Below are 18,476 nucleotides of genomic sequence, written 5' to 3'. Positions count from 1 at the left end.
TTAGTTCCTGTCAATGTTCCCTACACTTCCCGTATGTATATATATATATATATATATATATATATATATATATATATATATATATATATAAAGAAGAAAAAAGAAAAAGGACGTGCTGCACTCATTGCTTGTTGCTCAGTCATGACTTTATCCCATGAGTCAAAGACTTGTATGAGTACCTGGTTGTGTTTGCTCATAGTTACGCAGTTCACTCAGGCGTTGTCGACCTTGTGTGCATCTAGTGCTGGTTGTGGGAGAAAGCCGTTAACCACAAACAAAAAAAATAATAATAATTATGAGGTTATGTTTAGTGTTTTCCGTTTGGTAAATGGGCTGGACGTATTTTAAAGAGACCTAAGTGATTAGTCCTTGCAAGGAAAGAGGCAGGCTAGGCGCCAGAGGGAGTGACGTCTGTGGTGTGGACCGGACAGTCAGACACGGCGCGGAGGGGTCGCTTCCCTCAGCTCCGTGTGTTACAGTCACGCTTTGAGCGCCGGGTCGTGGTGTGATGAAGCCGTGATTACGTTAGCGTTACGCCCGTGTATACGCAGGGATACTGCGAGTAATAAGCTAACATTGGCAGTGATACGATTTTGTTAAGTTTTCCTGCAGTGGCTTTTACGTCGGTTTGTGCGTCTTCCGCTCTTACGTGAATAGGGCTTACGTTGGACCGAGCTGTGCTGCTGCTAAGGCAAGAGGTGGAGAGGACAGAAACAAGTAAGTGGCCACGGACATTTATCTTTTTTTTTTGGTTTTGGGAACCCGAACTCAGCGAAGTGGAACTAACAGATGAACCACGCATTTGGCAGTGACTGAATTTGCGTGCAATAGTTAGCGGTAAAATAAAGCTGACGTTAGCGGAGTAATGCGCGCACATAAGAAGTTTATTGGCTGATTATAAACGTTTAAGAGTATGACTACGAGAGACTGGTTTGCATCGGCACCCATCGATGAAGTTGCAAAGAAAATAGTGAGTCGTCCCCATTAAATTTCAGTGAGCGCATCGAACTAGAGATTTATTTCTCCGAGCGTGGACTGTTGAGGAATGCTGTAAATTTTATTGTAACTAATTGTCATAAGAATGTGTAGGCATAGTTTACGCAAGACGTCTTGCATAAATAAATTTGGGAGCTCCCGTTTTGTTTAATAAATGGCTATCATAATTTTAAAATATTTATTAGTATATTTATTGTATTTATTGGCTGTTATCATATTATTTTTAATTGAGTCTGGAAGCGTGGCTAGGAATTGTAATTGAGGTCGCGTGAAGGAACAGGAAGTAATATGGTAAACTATCCAGTCGGAGTATTTTTTTTATTTTAAATATGTTTATAATTTTTCTGTATTTTTTTTGCAATAGGTATATTTTTAGCCATACCATGTTCACGGTCACTTTTTATGACTCAAGAAAGAACTGTTTTAAATTAGTTCTGAATTTATGTGGAACCGGTCAGTAATAAAATAAAGTTGTTAAAAAGTTTCATAAATATTTTAGAAATGCTACTCCAAATTTAATAGTAAATGTGTTACGTATTTTAAACGCCCAGGACGATTTATTTGATTTTTGCCTGCATCTTAGAGTGAGGGTTAAAAGTAGTAATTTTGAACATTTTAATTAAATATTCTGTTGTGATTTTGTGCTTAAGAGACGCTAAACCCAACCCGGGTGTGGGAGATGTCTCCTTTAGCTCTGATGAGTCAAGGAGACAACACATATTTTTTTTTATTTCGGAAGGCTGAAGTTAACTATCACCTACCAAATCCATGTGTCAACTACAAATTATTTAATAACTAAATAACGAATGTTATGCGTAATTTATTTTAGCACATAATTTATTTCGTATTTGAAAAATAAAACATATATTTTCCTATTTTTAGAGCCTAGTTGATTAGCTAGAAACTATAAGCATTGTTGAAATAATATAATTGTATAAAAAAGCATAAAATTACTGCCTGATCTGTTTGCATTTTCTATTAAATTGCTCATCAATCATGAATACAGAATGGAATGAAACTGGGGGAGCACTTCACAGCTAATAAACCCCGCCAGTAAACAAGATAATTGAGCAAATGGACCGACTCTTTATCCCGGATGAGAGCGACGCAATTCCCTTACGAAATTGAAGCTGAAAAAATATATTTACTATAAATTTAAGACCACAGTATATTCAACATTATTCGTCTGTATTCGAATACCTCCTTGAAGACACACGCATACACAGTGATAAAACTTTTACACTGTCAACAACATCAATAATTGAAAGAAAAAATAATTGAGGGCTGCCACGTTTATCCATGCGGTAGTTGTGTGTTCTTAAAGTATCTCAGTTTTTATAAAGAATTATTATTTTACATTTTACAGGTTTATTTATTATTAAAAACTTCAATACTAAGAAATACTCCGAACTAAAATCTGACAATAAATTCCCATTATTACTGGGTATTTTTTTGCAAAACAATTTCTCCATCTTCGCAACCCACAATATAAATACACTATATTAACATTTTTTTCGAGATCATCACACAATGTTTCAGATACTTTAAATAAAGTAACATTAGCTTAATGAAAAAACCGTGACATTTCGAGGTGTATGGGCAGCAAAGATGTAGGCTCACACACCGTTGCAGATACAGCACAGAAATGCTTTATCAACTTAATGAAACATCGCGATGTCTCTGCGGCGTGGCAGTAAAGTTTCCATGTCTGCGTTGCAGTGATAATGCTGGTGCGCGTAATGTTGCACGCGCATTTCAGAAACATTTAACGTAGTGGCTGAAACACTGTGACGTTCCTGCAGCATGACAGTGAATTGTCCAGAAAGTCTGTGCTGTATGGACAGCCACGATTTTGCTGATACATTTCAGAAACGTTACCCAAGTTGTTGAAACATTGTGACGTCTCTACAGCATGACAGTAATGCGTCTAGAATGTCTGTGCTGTATGGACAGCTACAATGTTGCTGATACATTTCAGAAACGTTACAGAAGTTGTTGAAACATTGTGACGTCCCTGCAGCATGACAGTGATGTGTCACGTGGTTGCTGAGACACTGTGAGACCCTGTGAGACCCTGTGAGACACTGCGAGACACGGCGAGACCCTGTGAGACGCTGTGAGACCCTGCGAGACACTGTGAGGCCCTGCGAGACCCTGTGAGACCCTGTGAGACCCTGCGAGACACTGTGAGACACTGTGAGACCCTGTGAGGTCACTGTGAGACCCTGTGAGACCCTGCGAGACACTGCGAGACACTGAGACCCTGTGAGACCCTGTGAGACCCTGTGAGACACTGTGAGACCCAGCGGGACACTGTGAGACACTGTGAGGCACTGTGAGACACTGTGAGACCCTGCGCGGCCACTGCGGGACACTGCGCGGCCACTCACCGCCGCCGTTCTGGTAGCAGAGGTAGGGGAAGCGCCACACGTTGCCCAGCCCCACGCTGTAGCCCAGCAGCGACAGCAGGAAGTCGAAGCGGCCGGTCCAGTTGCCGCGCTCCGGCTCCGGGCCGGGCTCGGTCAGTCCCGAGCCGTGCGAGGTGCCGTCGTCCCCCGGGTTCAGCGGCACCTGCGAGTTGGCCACCGAGCTCTTGTCGTCCGCCTGCGCCACCAGACACACAACCATGTAGTCATGACGTAGAGACCGGAAAAATTCGCGAATTCATTTCGCGACAGGCTAAAATACAAATAGTTATACCTCAGTGCTGCCTCTGCTATTGGCTTACAACTCACCTGGATGTCTCTGGGTCAATGAGAAACGCCCGACCAAAGCTTTATCGAATCACAGGCTGCTACGTTGGGACGTACATTGTTAAAATTAAAAAAAAAAATCCATTAAATAATAGTAATGATGGAGAGTGGGGGAAAAGATGCGATTCTTTCATTACTCGCCAATAATGTGTAATATCTATCTAACCTCAGTAACCAGAACATTCATGAGTTCTCATGTTCAAATAAAAATATAATACGAAACCTGGACACGAACATCAACGTAGAATTCTTTAAAATAATGCCGAGCGTGATAAATATACACAAATGGTGTTTTCGACTACATTTGTGGACGCGAATCACACGTAGTTTCCGCACCCGCCGCCAGAATTCGCTGTCGGAGCAGCTACGTTGACTATCGAATAATTTGATTACCAGACAGAAATTTTAAACTATATAAATAAACGGGCTCCGATAAAAGTGAGATTTGATGAATCACTAAACCCCGGATTTAAACCTGATTTTCGACAATGAATTTTATTAAAATAATTACCATTTTCTTAACATTCGCTAAACAGATAATACTATAAAGTTTATGTTCGTCTTTTTGAAAATTTTGTTTGCACAATGTGCCACAGTTGGCAGTACCGTGGTTGTTACACATTTCCGTTACTTGGCTTCCGTCGCATCCTAGAAATTACACCCCCCCCCCCCCCCCCACCTGCCCAATTACGTTTGGCGAGAGCTGGGATGTCACACGTCGATAATTCAATGAGACATGTGAAACCGAGCCTTAAGTGCCATTTCAATCGATATTTAACTGACACTTCGACCTTTTCAGACACACAACACGACACAATAAGTACTGAACCGTAGTTCAAAATATTTATTGCAAACGTTAATGAAATTATAGTGACAGCAAGCCGCTCTCAGCTGTCAGATGTCGACCTCAAACTGCATTATTGGCAGCACTGACAAAGCTCACTAAGTGTTGATGTCTGCGGAAATAACAAGGTGAACCATGTTCCGTGTCTGTGCCCAAGCGTCAAACGAGTAACGGCGATTTAGCAAAACGCCAACTAAGCCATTATAACAATTCAAAAACTTATTTTACCAGTCTTTTAAAAAAAAACATGTACCCATCCAAGGCACTTTTTAAACTATTAAATGTATTTGATATTAAAAGATTGTTTATTAGAGCTGCAATAATCAATATCTATGTATCAAAGGGAAAATCAGTTAAATTATGTAGATCATAATGCCTACACGGCATAGACATAACATAAATTTACCAATCCTCTACATATATCATAAAACAATTTCTCAGACATCTTTAGCATTTTTGCTTCCAAAAATTGTAGTTATTCTTCCTGAAAAACTAAAAATAAATTATTTTCAAATAAGAAAATATGTTAATATTTGGCTAGATAATTTACCTGATGAAGAGATTGTTTTAGTATTTAAGTAAGTTTTATATATTGTTGTAAATTTGTACCTGTACTTAACTTTAAATACTAATTTTTATTTAATTATATTTTCATTTTTTCATGAAACAATGTTATATTTTATACGTTTTTTACGTTATACATTATATTGAATTTTAATAAATTATTCTTTTTTAATTTTCATCTTTATAAAACTAATGTAAGGTACCTTAGGTAATATTTTAAATATTTAGTTCTCGGTTATTACAAATTTATAAATGTTTACATTTGTCAAAATGCCGCATGTAAATTAAAGTGGCTAGATGCACTCACATACAAGCTTGCTTTCGTGAGTGTTAAATTTCCTGGTTAATTAAGTGAATATTGTTAACAAAGCATAAAAAAGGGAAATAAATTATTATTATTTTGGTTTTATTGCAAATAATGTTTTAAAAATTGGTAACATAATGACCAATAGCATCGTGACTCACCAACAAATGTTTCTAATGCAATAAGCGAGATTCATAATAGCTTATAGTCCAAAGCTGTAAATGAGCCACACAAAGTTAAGTACATTTACAAATGTATGTCCTGCGCCTGTTAGAAAAAGTCCCCGCCCCCCCTCCAATTTGAAATAAATGAATTGCAAGTCCCATATTTCAAGCCAAACGCAATTGGAGGTTGATGTAAAACACAGTAGGCCTATATACGTAGAAAAAAAGTATCTGTACTTTTACAAAAGATTCCTTTTGAAACCAGTTGCCAATAAAAAGTTTATATTACTACAAAAATATTTTGTAAATTTGTACAACACATGGCTATGGTTATTTTTGCATTATATGAAATATGTTTTTCCAGTAAATGCTGAGTACGTATTTCTTACGGAAATTAACGCATAATTTTTTTTTCATTCAAGCAATTTTTTTTAATATGGATAAGATAATCGAATATTCATTAATTGGAATTTATTTCGTTTTATTGTGCTTATGAATTGGCGTAGTTAACACTAGAAAGCTATTGAGGAAACGGTTCTCAATATAACTATTGGAGGTACTGGGACAACACAAAGCATAGATACCCGGCTAAGAATCCAAACTACGAACAATTTTTTTTAACGATACAGTTGTTTTTGTGTAAATATAGAAATTAACTATTTGTAATCATACAAGAATAAATCTGTTTTATTTACAAAAAAAAATACAGAGTATCATTAAAATAGCATTATTTTTACTCTTGTTATATTGCCCATTTGTGACTTAAACTCGTTTGCTTCTGAGATGCAGCGTTTTCTTCTATTTCGCCGTCGCAGTTCCTAGATCCTTCGCAGGATCTGGGGTAAGGGGGAGGAGGAATGCATCATGCCTCCATGCACTCTCTTACGCCTTCTGAGAAACATTAGTTACTGCGCTAATGGGCCCTTGCCACGAATGTCAGAGATGTCAGTTCTTGGCTTGCGTTTGTAGCCGTTAATTTACTGCAAAATAAGAACAAGTCTTCCACTAAATATTACTAGGTATTATTACAGTGATCGCATAGTCTCGTACCGATGAAAAAGTTTAATGTACTAGCTGGAGCATAAACTTTTAATGAGCGCGATAACAGGTTGCAGGAACTAAGGGAAGCTATATTTTATCATTCACTTTCAGAGTGCATAAATATTAAAATTTCAGTTATTCATATTGTTATCAGGATTTAAACTATACTTTATCTTGTCAGAAACTAAATAAGCTTATTAATTATGTAGTTTAGGGCTAAGTAAAGGGATTTTTTAGGCAATCTTTTATTTAAAGACAATTTCAGCAAAAAATAAATAAATTTGGAAAAATTAATAGTTATATAGTTAATTTTTTTTAATCGTTTAGGGGGAGCTTAAAATGTAATCCTTTATTTTAGTAATACTCCATAAATGATTTAGGTTACTTCATATATGATTATAACATAAACTGGATAGCTAGATGTCCAATGCAATGTGCAATTTAATAGTCACAGGTTATATTTATAGGTCTAAAGTCAACTACCATATGCTTCTCTTAAATCTTTCACAAAAATTCGTTTTTATTGAGAACCAATCAAAACACGAATAAAATACGAATTTCCGAAAGAACTAGAGTAGTATGTAAATGGGCATCCGGGGACAGGCTTCAGGCTGTGGTGTCTGTGGTGTTTTCCGCCATATTGGATTGTGACGTCACGGCGGCCATCTTGGATGAGTGTAACGGGACACAGCGTAACGGGACAAGTTTTACCTTGACCTTTGACCCTCAAAATCCGCCAAAATTGGGCAAAATGTGCCCAAAATTCCTCAAAATTCGCCAAAATTTCCATTTCTGTGAAAAAAAATTCCGCCAAAAAATCTCAAAAAATTCCACAATTCAAAAATTCCCGTTTTCGAGAGAAAAATTCCCGTTTCGAGGGAAAATTTCCCGTTTTTAGTCCTTAAAAATCCCAGCGGCTAGAAATGTCCATATGTAGGCTTAAGCATCCATGTCTACAGCCTACGATAAGCCTCTGACGTCATCATGGATTATGACGTCACCGTTGCATTTTCCGTTACGGTCGCCATCTTTAACTTTTTTATTTATTATCCGATTTTAATGAAAAAATTTTTAAAAATTATAAAAAAATTCATTTAATAAAATTTTAATAAAATACTTATAAAAAATATACTTTTACGACACGTAGTTCGGAGTCCTCGGTTCGAACCCGGTGAGGGCAAACAAATAAAAATGGCGACCGATCCTTCCCCCTAGGTGGGTGCTAGCAGACTGACTCCCACCACTTTTTTTCAAATCATATAAATCGTCACCTAGTATGACGTCATGTCCGCCATCTTGTCTTCGATGCTGGAAGCCATCATCATTGTATCGTCGGCGAGAGTGCGCTGACGTCATGTTAGTTTCGTTCTTATCCGCTAGAGTACAGTAATCATTTATTACTATGACACCCGCCATCTTGAAATTCGGCCGCCATCTTGAAAATCCGTAATTATTTAGCTAGAAATTCGGGAAAAGTTCCAATATTCATTAAATAAATCACTCATTAATTTACATATTGATTCGATCGATTCCTGTCCTCGGTTCGATACCCGATCGATGCAAATAATCTTAATTTTTATGTAAAAATACCTAAAAAATGACAGGTTCGAAAATAAAAACACTGCAAGTTCTTTTACAAACATAATATTTATTACATAATTTCTATTTTACTACAGGGTCACCTGCGAAGGTTAGCAATCTTACAAACATTTAGTCCGCATAGGCGTGAAATGACTAATTCTTAGCTCCAATCGGTTTATACAAGACAGAGTCCAACCAGATCCTTTACAGACATAGTCCTCCTCTTCTTGACAGAGTTTCTGGATACCTTGTTTAACAGTTTGCTTGACATCGTTAGAACTGTAAATTACTGCAGCCGATGTCTTGAATGCACACTTCTTCACTTTGTCATCGAACGGATAAGGCTTTCCATATATACAGTCCAACCACAAGTTATATTTCAAAGGTCCGTTTGTTGCTACGTCATCAGTAAGCTGATTGATTATGTGCTGTCTGATATCATCAAGAAAATTACAAATGTCCTTTGACTCACTTAACGTACTTGGATAATAGTAGTCTTTCAATGTTCCACGAAATGCAGACTGCGCCAAGTAGAAGCCATTATCGTTCACTTGTAATGCTCCGATCACAGTCTTATGTTTATTTTCATGTTCAGATGCCACAGCAATCGGTTGCTGCACATCAGTTTTTTTACTTGTACGCTCACGAGTCACCAATCTAAACTCAGGAGTCGTAATTGCTGCAGGTAGTTCAGCAGTAGGCGCACGGACTTCACCTTTACAGTTTATCGAATGTCGGCGCAAATTATCAATTCGAGTAAACCATTTATGACACTCGTCACAGCGAAACTTCATGCGAGAAGGATTCTTCGTACATTTACTCCTCTCATGTCTCCGTACATCATGTGCAAATGCAAACGTCATGTCGCAGTAGCCACAAGGATGCCTAGTTGAAGACAAACCCGAACCAGATGTCGCTGTTACTGCAACTGAATCATTTCCAGGCATACTCTTATGCACATCAATGCATCGTTGTTGTATAGAAACCTTTACTTTCTGCCGCACTGCAGGTCCTTTACATGTCTCAAAGTGATGCTTCAAATTAGCATTTCTTGTAAATTGCTTGCGACACTTAATACAACCAAACATTTTACGATAAGGGTTCTTGGCACATTCTCTCTTCTCGTGTCGACGAGCATTGCTGATGTTTGAGAAAATCTTGTCACAGTAACGACATCGATGTTCGTTAGTTGTTGACGATTCCCCATCCATTAAAGTCTCCATCGAGGGCGAAACAGCGTTCGTCGAGGTTTCCTGTACAGTCAGCACTACCGGCATTAAAGTCACTTCTGCTGGTGGTATCAAATCTGTTGAAATCTCCTCCAATGTTGACGTCATCGTTGCCAACGGGATCTGCTCCTTCTCCGTCGTAGCTGTCGTCAAGGTTCCCGTAGACGATGGTACAACCTCCGAGTTCAACGTTAAAGTCGGTAAAGATGCCATCGAGTTCGCAAGAACAGGTAATTACGCGATTTATGCACCAGATTAAACAAACTAGGTGATCCTTACACCGCCGACGTCAGTAACAAAACTGAGCGTCCTGCTGTCTAGGACTCGCTTATATACATGCACCGTATGGAATAATACGCTAGTCAAATCAAGAACAATTTATTATAATACTAGAGTCAAAACAACATTAAAATTAGAAGCTCCATCAACAAAAAGGAAGCACATTCTGGAAGCACCGACAACGAAAAGACAGCACATTTGGAAGCACCGACAACGAAAAGGCAGCACATTTGGAAGCACCGACAACGAAAAGGCAGCACATTTGGAAGCACCGACAACGAAAAGGCAGCACATTTGGAAGCACCGACAACGAAAAGGCAACACATTTGGAAGCACCGACAACGAAAAGGCAACACATTTGGAAGCACCGACAACGAAAAGGCAGCACATTTGGAAGCACCGACAACGAAAAGGCAGCACATTTGAAAGCACCGACAACGAAAAGGCAGCACATTTGGAAGCACCGACAACGAAAAGGCAGCACATTTGGAAGCACCGACAACGAAAAGGCAGCACATTTGGAAGCACCGACAACGAAAAGGCAGCACATTTGGAAGCACCGACAACGAAAAGGCAGCACATTTGGAAGCACCGACAACGAAAAGGCAGCACATTTGGAAGCACAATTGAATAATGAAGCACATTTTGGAAGCACCATCGAATAAGGAATCACACTTGGAAGCTCCATCAAATAAGGAAGCACACTTGGAAGCTCCATCAACAAAAAAAAAAGGCAAAAAAAAGGAAGCACAAGTTTCGAGATCTAAGTCTTAGTTAGAAATCAGAATACAAGAAATAAAAACATTAAATTTTTATAATTTAAATTATTTATTTTATTTCTTTACATTATACAAATGAAAGTAAAACAAGCCATTATTTTATGTAGCCAGCTTTCCTCAGTTCCTTGAGTATGAAGGATATTTCTTTGATGCACGAATAGTTTCCTGCACAAAGCGAACCATGTAGAAGTCTTAGCCGGTCAACCAATATGTTTGGATCTTTCCATGATGTGTAATCATTCTCTTCTACCACCATCTTCCTTGCACGTTTATAATAAATATTATGATCTCTGGAGTCTTCCGTTTTACCACCAACCTCAGGATAACTTTCATTTTTGAGACGGTGATCATCACAAGCTTGATCAGATTTATTTAATGTATCACGTCGTTTCCATCGTTTCGGTCTCAGGACACCGCCACATTCTTCGATCTTGGCAGCTTTAGGTGCTTCATCATAGTCTATGTCTTTGTCAACAGCCTCAGAGTCACTGTAACAATCACCGTAGAAGGAATCGTCTTCACCCAATTTACCGTAATAATTCGATGTTGATGATGTTGTAGTGTCTTCATCGTCTTCATGCTTCCTTTTTAGGAGTCCATCATTTTTACAAAGTAGGAAAGATCTACTTGAATTCGGCTGGAATATATTCTCACTTGTCACGTTAAGGATTCTTCCATTGTCTTCATTCTTCCGTAAATCATCAACCTCCTTCAATTTAAGTTCTTTGTCGAGATCGGAAGAGCCAAGAAAATTATTGTCGTAATACAGATCACTCTTCCTTAGGCTAGTAGATTCATCGTTGTCCTCTAGCTTGTACGCAGGCTTGGCGCTACAAGTTCTGCCATGTCTTTTTAGGCTCTCTCTCCGCGTAAACGACTTGCTACATCGAACACAACTTATCATATTGCGCAGTGGATTTTTAACACAGTCATTCTTCTCGTGTTGTCTTTTATTCTTTCTCAAGATAAACTCTTTACTGCAAAACTTACACCTATGTTCTTTCGATACAGCGTCAGATCCCAAATCGGAATTCATATTAGTTACTGAGACTAATGCCAGATACCAATTGAGTGTTTTAAATTAGATCCAATACTTAAATAGAAATTTTTTCATATTTCATCAGCGAGAATTAATATACCTCATGCAAAAGTACTTTATGCATGTAGTTCGGCTTTTCAATAACAGATGTCGCCACATGTTGCTTGCAGGTAAATAATATTTAGTTCTTTTATGCGGGATGCGGGATGCTCACTAACGATCGCAAAAGAAGGATGACTTCGCTAGACTCCAAGGAAAAGGAAGTTCGTCTTGCATGTTGGTGCTCCACAGATGTCTCATGGCGTAATATTAATTTGACTGAGTAATGATATTTATTAATTCCACCTGATAAAAATATTGCAAGTTTTGATTTAGTAGCAGAAATTATCGAATTAAATGTAACTTCAAATAAAATAACATGTCTCATTAGACAAAAAAAATCCATGCAGAGAACGGTTTCTCAGAATAGTCAGAAACACTTGAAGAAACCACAGGAATGATTGCAAGAACACGGGAAAAACCATAAAAATATTGACAAGAATAATCAGGAGCACACGGAGAAAACCATCATAATATTGGCAAGAATGATCAGGAGCACATGGAGAAAACCATCATAATATTGACCAGATTAATCAGAAGTACTCGGAGAAAACCACCACATGTTTTCTTTGATTTCATAAAATTACAGGAAAAAAAATTTAAAAATAAAAATAAATTAATTAAAAAAATAATAAAAAAAATGCATAAATTTCTGGCTTGTACAAGAACTATCTTTGCTCAACAATAATAAGTTTACAAGCTAGCAGAAACTGTTATTGCATTTTTTTTTTTTCATTTTTTTAATTAATTTATTTTTATTTTTAAATTTTTTTTCTTGTAATTTTATGAAATCAAAGAAAACATGTGGTGGTTTTCTCCAAGTACTTCTGATTAATCTGGTCAATATTATGATGGTTTTCTCCATGTGCTCCTGATCATTCTTGCCAATATTATGATGGTTTTCTCCGTGTGCTCCTGATTATTCTTGTCAATATTTTTATGGTTTTTCCCGTGTTCTTGCAATCATTCCTGTGGTTTCTTCAAGTGTTTCTGACTATTCTGAGAAACCGTTCTCTGCATGGATTTTTTTTTGTCTAATGAGACATGTTATTTTATTTGAAGTTACATTTAATTCGATAATTTCTGCTACTAAATCAAAACTTGCAATATTTTTATCAGGTGGAATTAATAAATATCATTACTCAGTCAAATTAATATTACGCCATGAGACATCTGTGGAGCACCAACATGCAAGACGAACTTCCTTTTCCTTGGAGTCTAGCGAAGCCATCCTTCTTTTGCGATCGTTAGTGAGCATCCCGCATCCCGCATAAAAGAACTAAATATTATTTACCTGCAAGCAACATGTGGCGACATCTGTTATTGAAAAGCCGAACTACATGCATAAAGTACTTTTGCATGAGGTATATTAATTCTCGCTGATGAAATATGAAAAAATTTCTATTTAAGTATTGGATCTAATTTAAAACACTCAATTGGTATCTGGCATTAGTCTCAGTAACTAATATGAATTCCGATTTGGGATCTGACGCTGTATCGAAAGAACATAGGTGTAAGTTTTGCAGTAAAGAGTTTATCTTGAGAAAGAATAAAAGACAACACGAGAAGAATGACTGTGTTAAAAATCCACTGCGCAATATGATAAGTTGTGTTCGATGTAGCAAGTCGTTTACGCGGAGAGAGAGCCTAAAAAGACATGGCAGAACTTGTAGCGCCAAGCCTGCGTACAAGCTAGAGGACAACGATGAATCTACTAGCCTAAGGAAGAGTGATCTGTATTACGACAATAATTTTCTTGGCTCTTCCGATCTCGACAAAGAACTTAAATTGAAGGAGGTTGATGATTTACGGAAGAATGAAGACAATGGAAGAATCCTTAACGTGACAAGTGAGAATATATTCCAGCCGAATTCAAGTAGATCTTTCCTACTTTGTAAAAATGATGGACTCCTAAAAAGGAAGCATGAAGACGATGAAGACACTACAACATCATCAACATCGAATTATTACGGTAAATTGGGTGAAGACGATTCCTTCTACGGTGATTGTTACAGTGACTCTGAGGCTGTTGACAAAGACATAGACTATGATGAAGCACCTAAAGCTGCCAAGATCGAAGAATGTGGCGGTGTCCTGAGACCGAAACGATGGAAACGACGTGATATATTAAATAAATCTGATCAAGCTTGTGATGATCACCGTCTCAAACATGAAAGTTACCCTGAGGTTGGTGGTAAAACGGAAGACTCCAGAGATCATAATATTTATTATAAACGTGCAAGGAAGATGGTGGTAGAAGAGAATGATTACACATCATGGAAAGATCCAAACATATTGGTTGACCGGCTAAGACTTCTACATGGTTCGCTTTGTGCAGGAAACTATTCGTGCATCAAAGAAATATCCTTCATACTCAAGGAACTGAGGAAAGCTGGCTACATAAAATAATGGCTTGTTTTACTTGCATTTGTATAATGTAAAGAAATAAAATAAATAATTTAAATTATAAAAATTTAATGTTTTTATTTCTTGTATTCTGATTTCTAACTAAGACTTAGATCTCGCAACTCGTGCTTCCTTTTTTTTGCCTTTTTTTTTGTTGATGGAGCTTCCAAGTGTGCTTCCTTATTTGATGGAGTTTCCAAGTGTGATTCCTTATTCGATGGTGCTTCCAAAATGTGCTTCATTATTCAATTGTGCTTCCAAATGTGCTGCCTTTTCGTTGTCGGTGCTTCCAAATGTGCTGCCTTTTCGTTGTCGGTGCTTCCAAATGTGCTGCCTTTTCGTTGTCGGTGCTTCCAAATGTGCTGCCTTTTCGTTGTCGGTGCTTCCAAATGTGCTGCCTTTTCGTTGTCGGTGCTTCCAAATGTGCTGCCTTTTCGTTGTCGGTGCTTCCAAATGTGCTGCCTTTTCGTTGTCGGTGCTTCCAGAATGTGCTTCCTTTTTGTTGATGGAGCTTCTAATTTTAATGTTGTTTTGACTCTAGTATTATAATAAATTGTTCTTGATTTGACTAGCGTATTATTCCATACGGTGCATGTATATAAGCGAGTCCTAGACAGCAGGACGCTCAGTTTTGTTACTGACGTCGGCGGTGTAAGGATCACCTAGTTTGTTTAATCTGGTGCATAAATCGCGTAATTACCTGTTCTTGCGAACTCGATGGCATCTTTACCGACTTTAACGTTGAACTCGGAGGTTGTACCATCGTCTACGGGAACCTTGACGACAGCTACGACGGAGAAGGAGCAGATCCCGTTGGCAACGATGACGTCAACATTGGAGGAGATTTCAACAGATGTGATACCACCAGCAGAAGAGACTTTAATGCCGGTAGTGCTGACTGTACAGGAAACCTCGACGAACGCTGTTTCGCCCTCGATGGAGACTTTAATGGATGGGGAATCGTCAACAACTAACGAACATCGGTGTCGTTACTGTGACAAGATTTTCTCAAACATCAGCAATGCTCGTCGACACGAGAAGAGAGAATGTGCCAAGAACCCTTATCGTAAAATGTTTGGTTGTATTAAGTGTCGCAAGCAATTTACAAGAAATGCTAATTTGAAGCATCACTTGGAGACATGTAAAGGACCTGCAGTGCGGCAGAAAGTAAAGGTTTCTATACAACAACGATGCATTGATGTGCATAAGAGTATGCCTGGAAATGATTCAGTTGCAGTAACAGCGACATCTGGTTCGGGTTTGTCTTCAACTAGGCATCCTTGTGGCTACTGCGACATGACGTTTGCATTTGCACATGATGTACGGAGACATGAGAGGAGTAAATGTACGAAGAATCCTTCTCGCATGAAGTTTCGCTGTGACGAGTGTCATAAATGGTTTACTCGAATTGATAATTTGCGCCGACATTCGATAAACTGTAAAGGTGAAGTCCGTGCGCCTACTGCTGAACTATCTGCAGCAATTACGACTCCTGAGTTTAGATTGGTGACTCGTGAGCGTACAAGTAAAAAAACTGATGTGCAGCAACCGATTGCTGTGGCATCTGAACATGAAAATAAACATAAGACTGTGATCGGAGCATTACAAGTGAACGATAATGGCTTCTACTTGGCGCAGTCTGCATTTCGTGGAACATTGAAAGACTACTATTATCCAAGTACGTTAAGTGAGTCAAAGGACATTTGTAATTTTCTTGATGATATCAGACAGCACATAATCAATCAGCTTACTGATGACGTAGCAACAAACGGACCTTTGAAATATAACTTGTGGTTGGACTGTATATATGGAAAGCCTTATCCGTTCGATGACAAAGTGAAGAAGTGTGCATTCAAGACATCGGCTGCAGTAATTTACAGTTCTAACGATGTCAAGCAAACTGTTAAACAAGGTATCCAGAAACTCTGTCAAGAAGAGGAGGACTATGCCTGTAAAGGATCTGGTTGGACTCTGTCTTGTATAAACCGATTGGAGCTAAGAATTAGTCATTTCACGCCTATGCGGACCTAAATGTTTGTAAGATTGCTAACCTTCGCAGGTGATCCTGTAGTAAAATAGAAATTATGTAATAAATATTATGTTTGTAAAAGAACTTGCAGTGTTTTTATTTTCGAACCTGTCATTTTTTAGGTATTTTTACATAAAAATTAAGATTATTTGCATCGATCGGGTATCGAACCGAGGACAGGAATCGATCGAATCAATATGTAAATTAATGAGTGATTTATTTAATGAATATTGGAACTTTTCCCGAATTTCTAGCTAAATAATTACGGATTTTCAAGATGGCGGCCGAATTTCAAGATGGCGGGTGTCATAGTAATAAATGATTACTGTACTCTAGCGGATAAGAACGAAACTAACATGACGTCAGCGCACTCTCGCCGACGATACATTGATGATGGCTTCCAGCATCGAAGACAAGATGGCGGACATGACGTCATACTAGGTGACGATATATATGCTTTGAAAAAAAGTGGTGGGAGTCAGTCTGCTAGCACCCACCTAGGGGGAAGGATCGGTCGCCATTTTTATTTGTTTGCCCTCACCGGGTTCGAACCGAGGACTCCGAACTACGTGTCGTAAAAGTATATTTTTTATAAGTATTTTATTAAAATTTTATTAAATGAATTTTTTTATAATTTTTAAAAATTTTTTCATTAAAATCGGATAATAAATAAAAAAGTTAAAGATGGCGACCGTAACGGAAAATGCAACGGTGACGTCATAATCCATGATGACGTCAGAGGCTTATCGTAGGCTGTAGACATGGATGCTTAAGCCTACATATGGACATTTCTAGCCGCTGGGATTTTTAAGGACTAAAAACGGGAAATTTTCCCTCGAAACGGGAATTTTTCTCTCGAAAACGGGAATTTTTGAATTGTGGAATTTTTTGAGATTTTTTGGCGGAATTTTTTTTCACAGAAATGGAAATTTTGGCGAATTTTGAGGAATTTTGGGCAAATTTTGCCCAATTTTGGCGGATTTTGAGGGTCAAAGGTCAAGGTAAAACTTGTCCCGTTACGCTGTGTCCCGTTACACTCATCCAAGATGGCCGCCGTGACGTCACAATCCAATATGGCGGAAAACACCACAGACACCACAGCCTGAAGCCTGTCCCCGGATGCCCATTTACATACTACTAACTAGTTAATTGGAGGGGTTCGAACGTCATATTTTATTTAAAGGCAATCAATTCTTGTACTTAAAATTTTTTTAATTCGTTTTAAGAATCAAATATAGAATATTTTCAGCCTGATAAATGTTTTCATGCAAAGCATATTTTAGAATTTATATCGTACATGTCACTGACGGCTGTAAAAAGTGTTTTGTAAACACATTTTAATCAACTACACACGAAGTCAAATCTCTACGCTGAGAAACTATTAGACTTGGAATTTTATAAATATCGGTTACGTGTATGCTTGGCCTTAAAAGGGACGCACACAATATATTCACAGATGTATACAGCGAAAAGTTCTCATTAAACCTGTCCCTTAAAGACCGCGCCTACCCGGGCACACACACACAAACACACATACTCACACACTAATTTTAAAGAATGCCACTAAATTTCGTGTCCACATACGTATTATAAGTGTATTTTCAACTTGAGAACACATGAATTTGCTGGTTACCGAGGTTAGATGGGGGACGCACCACAACGCCGAAATACCACAACGCCGAACGTACAATAACACCAAAAACCATAACGCCGAATGCCAAATTGACTACAACGCCGACAGATAGAAAACTGCTGTGTACCACAACGCCGAATTACCACAACGCCGAAATACATTAACGCAGAAAAATGTCACTGCAGGACTGCCACAAAGGTTAGGTTAGGTAAGGTTAGGTTAGGTTAGGTTAGGTTAGGTTAGGTTAGGTTAGGTTAGGTTAGGTTAGGTTAGGCTAGGTTAGGCTAGGTTAGGCTAGGTTAGGCTAGCCTAGGGTAGGTTAGGTTGTGGTACATTTTTCGGCGTTACTGTGTTTCGGCGTTGTGGTACACAGCAGTTTTCTAGCTGTCGGCGTTGCGGTCAATTTGGCATTCGGCGTTATGGTATTCGGCGTTATTGTACGTTCGGCTTTGTGGTAACGACCCGGTTAGATGTTACACTGAAAGACTGGTGCACATTTTATTTTTATTTTCGGCTTATGCAAACCCGCGTGACATTCCAGTACTGCGAGAAGTATACCTGCCTCCAAAACAATATCTCAGCTGCTTCATATCCGTCAAGAACATGTGTTTATTCTCAGCTTACGCACCATTTGGACGAACTATAATGATGTAAATTTTACTTGTACACTATCTCAAAAGAGATAGCACGTGAAGGATAAAATGTGAGGTTTTTACAACAATGCACAGCTGTGCAA

At 38.3% G+C, this 18,476-nt stretch overlaps 1 protein-coding gene across 1 annotated transcript in view; it reads right to left on the bottom strand.

Moving 5' to 3' along the window:
* Nucleotides 1-18,476, bottom strand: part of LOC134536737 (sodium- and chloride-dependent glycine transporter 1) — a 180,054-nt gene that overhangs the window by 149,320 nt on the left and 12,258 nt on the right. The window contains exon 2 of the mRNA XM_063376629.1: nt 3,387-3,600. Coding sequence (XP_063232699.1) covers nt 3,387-3,600 — 214 coding nt within the window. The remainder of the gene's footprint in view (nt 1-3,386; nt 3,601-18,476) is intronic.

This window comes from Bacillus rossius, chromosome 11, assembly GCF_032445375.1.
Source record: "Bacillus rossius redtenbacheri isolate Brsri chromosome 11, Brsri_v3, whole genome shotgun sequence".
In the NCBI taxonomy this organism is placed as follows: domain Eukaryota; kingdom Metazoa; phylum Arthropoda; class Insecta; order Phasmatodea; family Bacillidae; genus Bacillus; species Bacillus rossius.
This window is presented reverse-complemented; position numbering and strand designations above follow the sequence as displayed.